Source organism: Carica papaya, chromosome 7 (assembly GCF_054855325.1).
Source record: "Carica papaya isolate Zhongbai chromosome 7, ASM5485532v1, whole genome shotgun sequence".
Lineage (NCBI taxonomy): Eukaryota > Viridiplantae > Streptophyta > Magnoliopsida > Brassicales > Caricaceae > Carica > Carica papaya.
Window position 1 is genome coordinate 26,688,671 of NC_142315.1, and position 13,817 is coordinate 26,702,487.

At 34.3% G+C, this 13,817-nt stretch overlaps 3 protein-coding genes across 3 annotated transcripts; all 3 read left to right on the forward strand.

Annotated features, from left to right (window-relative positions):
- The first annotated feature begins 3,713 nt into the window (after positions 1–3,713).
- On the forward strand, positions 3,714–6,605 carry LOC110826413 (4-coumarate--CoA ligase CCL1-like). The gene is made up of 5 exons (XM_022057051.2): positions 3,714–4,715; positions 5,399–5,594; positions 5,708–5,921; positions 6,022–6,124; positions 6,243–6,605. The coding sequence occupies exons 1-5, from the start codon at positions 3,714–3,716 to the stop codon at positions 6,360–6,362; spliced, it is 1,635 nt and encodes a 544-aa protein (XP_021912743.1). The 3' UTR covers positions 6,363–6,605.
- Positions 6,606–8,220: 1,615 nt separating this feature from the next.
- LOC110826415 (uncharacterized) lies at positions 8,221–9,005 on the forward strand. The gene has a single exon (XM_022057053.2). It carries the CDS (start codon positions 8,290–8,292, stop codon positions 8,461–8,463), a length of 174 nt encoding a protein of 57 aa, XP_021912745.2. The 5' UTR covers positions 8,221–8,289; the 3' UTR covers positions 8,464–9,005.
- ZFP2 (zinc finger protein 2) lies at positions 8,959–11,904 on the forward strand. The gene is made up of 2 exons (XM_022057038.2): positions 8,959–9,074; positions 10,988–11,904. Exon 2 carries the CDS (start codon positions 11,220–11,222, stop codon positions 11,721–11,723), a length of 504 nt encoding a protein of 167 aa, XP_021912730.1. The 5' UTR covers positions 8,959–9,074; positions 10,988–11,219; the 3' UTR covers positions 11,724–11,904.
- Positions 11,905–13,817: the final 1,913 nt, after the last annotated feature.

Genomic DNA, 13,817 nt, shown 5'->3' on the forward strand with positions numbered 1-13,817 from the left:
TAAACTTTTATGCTCTGTATAAATTTTAAAGGTTTTTCCATATAAATAATGTCGCCACAACTTTAAGGCATAGACCACTACAGTCAGTTCTAAATCATGGGTTGGATAATTCCTTTCATGTGTCCTTAATTTTCGAGACCCATACACTATAACTTTCCCCTGTTGCATTAATACACAACCCAATCCAACATGAGATGCGTTGCTATACACTGCAAAACCACATTCTCCCAATGAAATAACCAATATTGGGGTAGTAGTCAGTCTGCGTTTCAATTCTTAGAAGCTACCCTCACACTTCTTATCCCATTCAAACTTCACATTCTTCTTTGTCAACCTGGTAAGAGGTGCCACAATACTCGAAAACCCTTGCACAAATTGACGGTAATATCCCGCCAACCTTAAAAAACTTTTGATCTCTGTTATAATCTTTGGCCTTTCCCATTTTACTACTGCTTCTACCTTCGCTAGGTCTACTGATACCTCATCTCTCGACACAATATCATCTAAGAATGCTATCTGATCCAACCAGAACTCATATTTAATGAGCTTTGTATACAGTTTAGCTTTTCGAAGCATCCCTAGCACAGTTGTCAGATGTTCTGCATGTTCCACCAAATCCCTTGAATAAATCAATATGTCGTCTATGAAGACAATGACATAAAGATCCAGTAGGGGTCTGAACACCCGATTCGTCAAATCTGTAAACACTGCAGGAGCATTCGTTAACCCAAAAGGCATCACCAGAAATTCATAATGCCCATACCTGGTGCGAAACACTATTTTAGTGATGTCTCCTGCTTTAACTCGTAGCTGATGATACCCCGAACACAAATCTATTTTTGAAAATACCTATGCCCCTTGCAACTGATCAAACAAGTCGTCGATCCTGGTTAACAGATACTTGTTCTTTATTGTCACCTGATTCAGCTCCCTAAAATCAATGCACATTCTCATAGTCTCATCCTTTTTCTTAACAAACAGTACTGGGGCCCCCCATGGTGACACACTAGGCCGAATAAATTTCTTATCCAGTAGCTCTTGTAACTGTCTACTTAACTCCATTAGTTCTGACCTCGCCATCCTGTATGGAACCTTGGAGATTGGCTGGGTGCCAGGCTGGAGTTCTATAGTGAATTCGATCTCTCTATTGGGTGGCAGTCCCGGAAGGTCGTCTGGAAATACTTCTGGAAAACCTCTCATCACTGGTATCTCCTGGAGTGTAAGCTTTTTACTCTCGCTCCCTATCAAAGACATAGATAGCGTTGTAATTCATGCATATATTCTTTCTAACACATTATTTTAACGTAATATTTATTTATTCATTAATTTTTTCCATATAGAAAAAGGTTCTTCGTTAGGAATCTTAAACATTACCCTCTTGCGGAAACAGTCTACATGAGCATGTTGGGCAACAAGCCAATCCATTCCCAGTATTACATCAAAGTCTTTAATGTCTAGTAAAATTAAATCTACCTTTAATTTTCTTCCCTCTATTTCTACTATACAGGAGTTAAACATTACATTAGTACATAAAGCGCCATTAGTTGGCGTAGATATTACCAATACCCGGTTTAACACCCGATGTTCTATCCCTATCCTAAATTTGAACTTAGGCGATACAAATGAATATGTGACACCGAGATCAATTAGTACTCTAGTAGGAATATTTGAAATGTAAAGTATACCTTGTATTACTTCTAAGGTAGCAGCTGCCTCCGAAACTGTTATGGCAAACACCTGTCCTTGAACCAACAGTCTACCAGGCTCTCTCGGCAGAGGGCAATCCCGTACGAAGTGTTAAGTGTTCCCACATCGATAGCAGCCCCGACCACCACTCATACATGGCCGATCCCCATGGTTTTTACCGCACCGCGTACAGATCGAGTTGCTCAGAGCCATCTGACAACTTGGGGCTACATCTTGTGTCGTTCTCTGCCTCTTCTCTGTTTGGCCGCATGATGGTAGTGGTCATCTATAACTAAAAAGTCCTTTATTATTGTCAACATGTTCCTTATACAGTGCCCCTACTAACTGTGCTTTTTCCAATACCATCTGATATGTAGGTAATGCAAACATAGCAACCTGTTGATACAATTCTGCAACCCCTTCTCGAACCTCCTGGCTTTCTTGGTCTCATTCATCATAACCTCGGGCGCAAATCGGACCAAATCTTTATATTTCTCGGCATACTCCACCACACACAATCTTCCTTGTCTCAATTCGGTAAACTCTGCTTCTTTCCACTGTCTCATAAAATCTGGAAAGTACTCCACATTGAAAGCTTCTAAAAACACCTCCTAAGTGACTGGGGAGATCAGAGCTCCTCTTTTCAATTCCACTAGCGCTCAGCGGATCCTCTTAGCATGAATGTAGCCAGTTGTACCTTCTATTCCATGGTCATGGCTATCACTTCAAATAACTTTTCTGTTCCTTTATCCAATCTTCCGCCACCAATGGGTCAGAACCCCCATTGAAGGCAGGAGGGTTTAGCCTTCGGTATTTCTCAATGTTGTTTGTATCCACTACACCAAGGTGAATCCCCTGTTGTGGCACCGATGCTGACTCCGCCTGTAATTCTCTATCCCGGATCATAGTGGCTAGGCTCTCAACTACTTTGCATAGCCGGTTAAAGTCCTCATGTTGCACGCTGGACTGCCCTGCGTGGGTTACAGATGGACCAGTAGCGGGTCTCAGTTGTGCGGGAAGGGGCACGGCGTGATACGGGGATGACCCTTGAAATGTAGTGAGTGGCACCTGGAGAAACCCCGGTGCTCGTTGTGAGGCCCCTGGTGAGCCTTGCGCCCCCGGAGCAGATTCACGATGGGGTCGGCCCCCTTCAAAATGACGTCGTTTCCCCCCGCCTTTTTTTTTTCTTTCTTCAGTTACTGCAACGTATATTTTAAATTTTAGTACGATTAGTTATTTTTAATATTCATGATTGTATTAATTAAATATAATAAATTTTTGATCTTAATAGTGACGGTATTTTGTATAATTATTTCTATTAAATACATAAAATCTTTTTTTCACTTAAATCAATTTTGTTAAAAAAATTATTTCAACATTACTTTTATCCCTACTAACAACACAATTACAAACAACGATGGACTGTTTGATTTGCATACTTCCTCCATAATTTCCAATGAAATTAGTGAAGTTTTCGTGTGTGTGTGTGTGTGTGTGTGTGTATATATATATAAAAGAAAAGTAAATTTCTTCTTAAAATCATAAATTGGAGAGTACTCAAACATTTATTTTCTTTGGATTTAACCATTTATTTGCAAAATTTCTACATCAAGGTGTTAGTTATATTACTTATTTCATCAATTGCGTTTATAAATGAATGTTTTACTGCTTTCAGAAGTAAGCCTTACAAATTTATGGTTCAAACTTAACCAGAAATATTAGGTAAGAGAGAAAGGTGGTTGGAATGGGGGGGTTGCATACTTTCTTTGAGAAATAAATTAATTTTCTCTCATATTTAATTATTTTTAGTTTAATTTAAGATAATAAAAAATATGTAATAATCATCTTGATTATGTTTTAATTAATTATAAAATATGTATATATATATATATGTACATATTTTCTTTTCATTAATACATGTTCCGAATGAAGTTCCCCTCACGTACAGCTCAACTGTCAAATACCTGTATATAATAAGCTTAAACTAACCATTATCACTTACCAGAGTAGCTCCTGCTCTTTCTCCAATGGAGGGCCAAAAACAACCGGAGCAACTCGAGTTCATTTTCCGATCAAAACTCCCCGATATTTATATCCCAAACCACCTCCCTCTTCACACATACTGCTTCGAAAACATTTCCAAATTCAAAGACCGCCCCTGCATTATCAACGGCGCCGACGGTAAGGTCTTTAAGCACGGCGAAGTCGAGCTCACTGCGAGAAAAGTTGCCGCCGGTCTGCACAAGCTGGGCATCAAACAAGGCGACGTGATCATGCTCTTGCTCCAAAACTCGCCGGAGTTCGTCTTCACGTTCATTGGTGCATCGTATCTCGGCGCCATAATCACCACTGCGAATCCTTTCTTCACCCCATCGGAGGTGGCCAAGCAGGCGACGACGTCGAACACCAAGCTGGTCATTACTCAATCCTCCTACGTGGACAAAGTGAGAAATTTTTCCAAGAACCATGGGGTAAAAATAGTGACCGTCGACGACCTGGAGGAGGATTATTGCTTGTCTTTCTCCGAGCTTTCTGGCGCCGACGAGACAGAAATTCCGGCTGTGAAGATAAACCCAGATGACGTCGTGGCTCTGCTGTACTCGTCGGGGACGACGGGGTTGCCGAAAGGGGTGATGTTAACCCACAGGGGTCTGGTGACAAACGTCGCCCAACAGGTTGACGGAGAGAATCCGAACATGTACTTTACCGAGAAGGACGTGGTTCTGTGCGTTTCACCGTTGTTCCATTTATACTCTTTGAACTCGGTGATGCTGTGTGCGTTTAGAGTGGGGGCGGCGATACTGACAATGAAGAAGTTTGAGATGGTGAGGTTGATGGAGCTGGTGGAGAAGCACAGGGTGACGGTAGCTCCGTTAGTCCCGCCGATCGTTCTGGCGATAGGAAAGAGCTCAGACGTTAGGAACTATGACCTGTCGTCGATCAGGATGATTATATCCAGTGCTTCTCCGCTGGGGAAGAAGGTTGAGGATGCTGTTAGAACCAAGCTTCCTAATGCCAAACTTGGACAGGTAAATATACGCCGCCTTATTTTAATCTTTAATTTATTAGTATTAAACCTAAAATAGCTTATATTTATTTTTAACCACAAAGTTTGATTTATTTATATGATAAAAAGAATACGGTCGTAAATTCAGAATTTATTACCATTTTAGTCCTGTATTTCAATAAAAATTAAAAATTTGATTATATTTATTTCAATTATAAAATAATATGAATTTTATTAAAATATAACAAAAAATTATTTTACACACAATTCAAAAATTCCTATTATAATTTCAACATTTATATGATTGAATTAATATATAAATTTATAAAAAAAATCTAGAAAATTTTCGAATTATTCAAACTAAAAACTTTATTTTTTCAAAAAAAAGAATGTGGAATTCATTGTTATTTTAATATTTTTAACAACATCAAAAAAATACATTTCATTTTCTATATCCTTATTGTTATGTTCTAAGAGCTATTATTTTCATTCAACCCATTAAACACGCACCTAAATTTCAAATAATGAAATGTTTATAGGAGTAGAAAAATTCTTTATATGAGAAATTTAGTTAATAATATATATATATATATATATATATATTTATATTTAACAATTATTTTTAAACTTAATTAATTATTTATAATTTAGCGATTGAAATATATATATATAAAGAAAAGATTCGATGGGTTTGCATACTTGTAGGGATATGGAATGACAGAGGGTGGCACACTATCAATGAGCCTGGCATTTGCAAAGGAACCCTTTGAGGTAAAATCCGGTGCGTGCGGGACCGTCGTAAGAAATGCGGAGATGAAAATCGTTGACCCAGAAACCGGACTTTCCCTTCCTCCAAATCAGGCCGGAGAGATTTGCATCAGAGGTGCCCAGATCATGAAAGGTCACTTTAAATAATCTCTAGTACTTGAATAAATTTGATTTTGTCAAAAATGATGGAAAAATTTATAAATTAAAAATTAAGTAAGAAAAGAGAGGGCGGTGGAGTTTGGACAGGTTACCTTAACGACGAGGAGGCGACAAAGAGAACGGTAGACAAAGATGGATGGTTACACACAGGCGATGTGGGATACATCGATGATGACGATCAGGTTTTCATCGTTGATAGATTCAAGGAATTGATTAAGTACAAAGGATTCCAAGTGGCTCCGGCTGAGCTCGAGTCTATGTTGATTGCACATCCCGATATCTCTGATGCCGCAGTTATCCCGTATGTCCTCTAGATCAATATACATATATATATATATATATATATATACACAACATTATTAATTGATTATTTAATTACTATACGAGTTTTCATTTTTCAGGATGAAAGATGAGGTTGCAGGGGAGGTTCCTGTTGCATTTGTGGTCAGATCAAGTGGTTCCAAGATTGTTGAAGATGAAATCAGAGAATATATTTCAAAGCAGGTAATTGTTAACTATATACATACATATATATATATATAGAGAGAGAGAGAGAGAGAGAGAGAGAGAATAGGGTCCTACTGATGATAATAGATTTAATGAATGATAATTATATATGCAGGTTGTGTTTTACAAGAGACTTGCTGGAGTTTTCTTCACGGATTCCATTCCTAAAGCTCCATCAGGCAAAATCCTAAGAAAAGAATTGAGAGCGAGATTAGCAGCTGCTCTTCCCAATTAAGACAAGCACATATTAAAAGCAATTTTTTTTTTTTTTTTTTTTGTATAAGCACTTCTTTTTTCTTCATGGAGGCAATACGCACACACATATATATACACACACACACAAATTACTTTGCCCTTGAAAAAAAATTGATTATGAAGCTCTATGAGGATCCCTTCGGGAGGCAAAGTGCTTAGCTATTGTCCCTATGTATTTTATATCTACTATGATGAAGGTAAATCTATAGTTAATATTGTAAAAGGATTTGTAGGAAAAGAAAAAGGTGCAATTTTTTTGACCATAAAAATACAAAAGATTTTTTTCTACGAACATATTAATTAACCACCTATACGGTGCCGTTCTGTTAGTTACATTGGGCTCATCTTTCTATGAGCCTCAAGCCCATATATGTACAACTATTTGTGGGCTTTGTTTGAACCCACAGTTCAATGGACTCCTAATGTCAACTTTATTATGATTAAATTGTATTTGGGGCAAAAAATAATTTTCTAATTTTTTTTATTTGTATCTTCAGGTTTGAAACAGAAAATATTTCCTAAAATAGAAATAAAAATTACAGTCTGGTTGATCAACAAAATAGATAGATATATATATATATATAAACTATTTCCTATAAAACTACAAAGCAAAGGCTCCACTAAAATGACAGGAGTGGTGACATTTCATCTTCCATTAGCCAACGTGTCAATATCGAGGGGTGCCCTTTTGTCTGCCACCCTTCGTGGAACTTACTTTCTCTCTAACCTCTCTTCAATTTTTACAAATATATATATATTATAAACATATAAATATGTTTAATAATTAAACAACACAATCAATTTTCTAGTGAAATATAAATGGAATACCTAGTCTAATTTTTATCATTCACAGGAAAACAAAGATTAATCAATAAAGTTACTGCAATAATTTGACAATAATTAACAATGATTAATTTATAAAATTAATTAATAAAGAATTAATGTCATGCATTATAACTTTTCACTCTTCGTTTTTCAATAATTTGACTATAATTTTCAAAAATATTATACGGTTTTTTATATACCAATATAGAAGGGTAGTTCAAAAGCTAGCTTCTATATATTCACCATTTGTGCTATAAACTCAGTTTTATATAACATTCTCCTATGTGTGTGTGTATATATATACACAAATTCCATTCTCTTTAATTTTCCAAGCTAGCGGCAGGACTAAATGACAGCATTTGAAAGCAAACTTTCATGGATATATACCGTATAGGGAGATGAGATACTGAAACTGGACAAATACTTAATGGAGATTAATATTAGCTAGCTAGCATGGCTGGAAAGGGACGTGTCGTCCTCACTTGCAAATTATCAAGGAAAAGTATATATATATATATATATGTGTGTGTGTGTGTGTATGTATGAAAGTGATATAATGCATGGGACCCAGCAAGCAAGAAGCTTGATTAAGAAACTCAATAACGACGATGCTTTGTAAAAGGTGGTGACATTTAGTTGAAAGGACTTTGTGAACTGTCCCTTAATCTTACCATCATCTATTTCTAATTACATCCACAAATTAAGACAAAAACTCATGCACACGCGTCCATATATATATATATGTATATATAATTTCTCAAGTGTCAAAATGCCAAACGGGTCGGATTCTGACAGGCAAGGAAGCCCAGAAAGATTCGGCCCAATGACTCGCGATTACTCAAGTATTTTTCTCTATTTCGGTGAAATGCTATTATTTCGCGAAATCTTTGTAAGACTTATTCAAAGAGAAGAAACAAATTTAGAATCATAATTCCAAAACTGGCCAAAATTAACTAAAATTATAAGTAACGAGTTTAAAAAAAGGTTAAAATTAGGAAAACAGTTTGTGATATTTTGTTTTAAATTATCTAGGGTTAAGCAAAAAATGTTAGAACAAGAAAAAGGTGGAGGAAAGTAGAGAGATGGATTCAGGTTTGTCATGGGCTGATCAATGGGATTACGACAATCCAGATCCTCCACCAAAGGCATCAGCTGATGAAAAGAAGAAAGGGAAAGATGGAAGCAAGAACAAGTTGGGAAAATCCATATTAACCTTCAAATGGATGAAAGAACTCCGCAAGAAGTCTCACAAATGATTCAGTACATATATATATATATATATATGTATACACCCTTTAATGAAATATTTCATTATTTTTGTTTTTCGGAAAAAAAAAAGTGTTATAATGCGTAACTAGAAACGATCCCTTTATGAATCTATGTTCCCAAGCAAAAAGAAGAAGCGATGTTCATAAGGAGGATATATATATATACATATATTGCATGAAACACCACGCGTGCATGCTAAAATTGGGAGTCTCTATATATACCCATATCAGCATTAAATTTAAATATTTAAAATTGAACAAAATATATATCTGGAAGTTTGGGATTCAAGTGATCTGGTCCCCTTTGGAGGACATATTCTTTGCACCCAGAAAGCTACAATAACGTTTTGCAATAAATATATGTATATCCAAAAATTATATTAATTAAAAAAATTCCCAAAAAAGAGCACTTTATACTGGAAAGCAAAAATGTGGTATGTGTTGAAGCGGGACCTGACAGGCCAATCTTCAAAGCTGATGGTTAAAAGAACTTCAATGGCAGCCAAAGATCAAATCACTGAAAGCTAAAAGAGATAATGATATGTATGATAGCCTCAACATCATCATGCCCACACAACCACTTTCAAAAAGAGATGAAGGTACTATTATCATCAGCCTTTTGTCAACTATATAAATATATATGTATATGTATAAACACTTGATGGCCAATAAAAGAAAAACAGGTAAGAAGATAAAGTGAGAAAAGAAAATGTATAGTGGTGAAGGAGAAAATGGTTGATGATCGTGAAAAATTATGATCCATGTACGTGTAGGGAGAAAAGAGAACCAGAAGCATTTGATTAATAATCACCTCCATAACCTATTTAATATTGTAATCTAAAATCCGACAACTCAGAAACCTGTCCACTACCATTGTCATTTCATCAGTTTCTCCTTAGGATGTATTTAGATATATGCACCCATAGATACATCAATATATAACTGTATATATTAGTAGGCTTATATAATTATCAATTAATTCTTAACGAAAGAGGTAGAGAAAACCAGAGGCTACCAGCTCTCTCTCTCTCTCTCTCTGCGTGTACATATACTGCTTCTCACATAAACCTAGCTCACACTTTCCCATGTGAGTCTCTCTCTCTAATCTCTTGTTGATTCTGCTTCAGTACTTTGACAAATTAGTAGTTTTTAAAAAAATAATATATATATATATATATATGTATATGATTTTCTCAGTTATTGATGACCTATCGAAGGAACCAGGAAATACATTAGTACTCATATATGTATATATATATAGATCGATTATAGTATAATAACAGTTTTAGGAATAAGATAACAAGTAATATTGATTGGTTAGGCTTTGAATTATATATAAAGGGAATTAATGTTCCTAGTAGACCGGAATCTGATGACTTGACTAATTATTAATAATATACAGTAAACTACATATATCTGTGTATATGTGTGCGCAGGAAATGAACACAAGGTAGTTTCTCCGTTTGTGTTATGTCTGTGATTAACAGACAAGGCTCAGCGCAATCATAGCCGACCTGCAAGATTATGATCCCACAATCATGTCTAATATATATGATGATTACTATGATTGTGTTATCCTGCACTGGATTATATTATTTTATATGTTTGCTTTTTATTTTTTATCTACTGTTTTCAATCTCCCCATACCCCATGTGCCTGTCTCAGTTAACTAATCTCAAAATTTTAGGAAGACAGAGAAAGAAAGGAAGCATATGGGGATTTGATGTAAGTAAACTCTACCCATATACTTATCCAAAAAATCAACACTATCATATATATATATATTCATATATCTATGTATATAGAAGCGGTAGAAAATAATATTTTCAAACAGTAAAATTATTAGTTCAATAAGTTGATATGCATGGTAGTGGTGTGTTTGGAGGTAACTAATTAAATCAGTACGTAGTTGAATATGGGTAAGTTGAAAATGAAGGAAACCAATATATATTATATGTATAGAGGTATATATAGTATATATGTAATTGGATTTGATGTCTCTGGCCATTCAGACCACAATATGCGGCCTCGAGCGGGTTCACTGTAGGTGGACTATAAATCTTACCTAGCTTGGTAGAGTGGCATAGGATGGATTTATGAGTTTTAATTTTTGTGGGGAGCATGTAATGAGTTATTATCTTGTTGCATGTTTAGTCCAGTCAAGATGGTTTATCTTGTTTATTATTTATTACTTAGATTGGCAAAATGATTAGCCGATGATGAAGGTGACTGGGAAAAGAAAACAAAGAACGAATAGTCATGGACCCACTTAATTAATTAATTAATTTGCTTCATTAACAAGAAATTAATAATAATATTTCAAAAATTATATACAAGAAAATTAATCCCATAAAGAATTTTCTTGCATGGACCGACAAGTGATTTGAATGGTGCAATTAATGGAGGCGACAACACTTGGATTCCCCACTGATATTTGCAGCTACTTGTCTCTCTCTCTCTTCTCTCTCTCTCTCTCTCTCACTCACTTATCTTGTACTATTTGTGGTTGCAGGACCCTTAACCATTGCACCTGATATAATGCTTTACAAGTTCTCTCAAACTACATTCACATCTCTACATATATTTTCTTCTCTTCTTCTTCCAAACCCTTCTCTCTCATTTTACTACTCGCATTGTACATTAAGTACAACCCTCTTCTTTATACAAGTTTCATTAAGCCCATCTCTTTTTTCAACTACTTATATATATATATATATATATTAGCATAGTTCTTTCTGATCTCCATGGATTTTCAACCTAACACCTCTCTTCATCTCAGCCTACCCAACAACCAGCTAAACCTAGAGCTTGTTCTTGAACCCTCATCTTCATCGTCCTCATCACCACATAGTCCAGCCGAGGCCAGAATTTTCTCCTGCAACTACTGTCAAAGAAAGTTCTACAGCTCGCAGGCTCTAGGAGGCCATCAAAATGCCCACAAGCTCGAAAGAACACTGGCCAAGAAAAGCAGAGAGCTAAATTCATCTCTAAGGTCTCATGGCGTATCGAATTCACGATCCCCAGCACATAGCTGCATCAACGACTCCAGCTCCAGCCATGGAATTAGACAAAGCCAATATCACCATCGCCATAGTGGGAGGTTTGGCGGTGACATGGTGATGAACTACAGCGGCATGAGGAGAGAGATGATGGATTATGGTTCGGGAGAGTCTTGGTCAAAGGGATCGTATAGAACTGAAAATGTTCAGGAGGAGTTAAGCCATCTTGACTTGTCTTTAAGGCTTTGATTAATTGTTTTAATTTAATTGATACTGCTATAGCTGTTTGTAATTTTTCAACTGTGTTCTTCATTTTCATGATTGATGATAATGATGATGATCATCACATATTGAATGTTTGATATGAATATTAAAATTTTAGCAGAAAAAAGTGGATAGATCTTTGCTGGCTCTTGTCCAGAATTTTTCAGTCAAATACTACATATATATGTATATATATGTATGTATATATACATACACGCGCATTACATTTTGCTATACATATCTATATGATCATGAAAGATTCGGAACCTTAAAAATGCAAAGTACAAGGCAAATATATGCTGATGACTGATGTGATTCTTGTTAATTATATATATATAAACATACAAATTCTGCTAAAAATTTTGGAATTTTCTATTCTGAGATCTTGAAGACCAATTTGGTATAATAAATTATCAATTAACATCTTTATTGATTTGATTTCAATATCATCTTGATTGAATGAATATGGAGAAGAAGCAGTACCATTAATGGAATGAACCGTATATACGTACAGTTAATTAAGAATTACAGGAATTCAATTGTTATATATTATAACTAATAATAAACACTAACATGGAAAAATTATAATTTCGATGTTTATGTGGTTAGACTTCTGTGTTTTTATGTCTTTTCATGTCTTTGTATAATTCAAGTTTTTCTGTTCTTATAAAAAAAAAAAAAAAAGTCTTGTGTTTTTATGTCTTTGCATGGACTCTCTACATATGTTGTCTGTACAATCAACAGCAAGGTACATTATTTTTAGTGCATCCACAAGCTTAATTTATAATTAATTAAGTTTGTGAAGCTTGTAAAATAACTTATGTATACATATAGTTAATTTATAAAACACACTCATATATAAACACGGCGCTCTTAATTAATAAAATATAACGCCAATATTTGCATGCATGCATGCATGCCTAATTATAAATATATATACAAACATGTATATTCTGATCAAAAGGAGGTGTATACAATATATATATATATATATCAATAGATTCATGAACCTGGTATGTCTAGATTTAATATTTATCCATTCAAACACATGCTGTGTAAGCTTCCTGCAATGTGCATTGATGCATGTATTGATCTGCAAAGAGACGTTTTAGTTGCTGAACTTTATGTCACTTCCATTTTAATGCTTGCTACAAGTATTCCAATCAAATATTTGTTATTGTTTCTGAAAAAAATTATCATTAATTAGTTAATTAATTAACTAAACTCTCAAATTTCCACGTAAAACTCTATTAGTTTATTACAAATATTAGAAATTAATCACATGGTTAATCAAAATCATATACATATATATATATATATATGTATATCTAGAAAAGGATGGTGCATGGAGACATTGCTTCTCATAAAGTCTTTTCAAACATTGCCTCACATTCTTTTGTTTAACTTATTCATATATATATATATACATGATCTTCCATGTTGTGGTCCTTTTATTATGAAATCTTTACGTGTATGACAACTTTTTATTTGGTGGTCCATTCATAATTTGTCTACATTCATTATTAATATCTAATTAATTTTTTATTAACTAGTTTAAACAATTTTCTTAGATGAAATATGAGTAAGATTCAAATTAACTTATAATATCATTCAATCTAAATTATCTTCATAATTAGATTTATTTATATATTTTTTTTGATAATATAAAAAATTATTATATTTTCGTTACAAATTAATTACAAATTGATAGAATATTAAGTACCTTTCCAACTAATTAATATATCTTTTCTTCGATTAATTTTTAATATTAGGAATTTTTCAATCTTAAATACTTTATACTAATTATATTCTTGTCTTGATGGGTTCAAATTCTTTTTCCCTTTTAACTTTTTTTCTTATCTAATTCAACACTACTCATGATCTATAAGAAGGTAGCTCGCAATTAATCAAACTACTATACATATAATGTTGCACTTTGATCGTACTGATTGAAAGTGATATATATATATATATATATATATAGATTTATTGAGTTATTAACCTCTCTTTTATTATGAAAAGACAGTGTGTTTGTCTTCTTCACCAAATAAATATTGTATGCTACTTCTAATTAATACT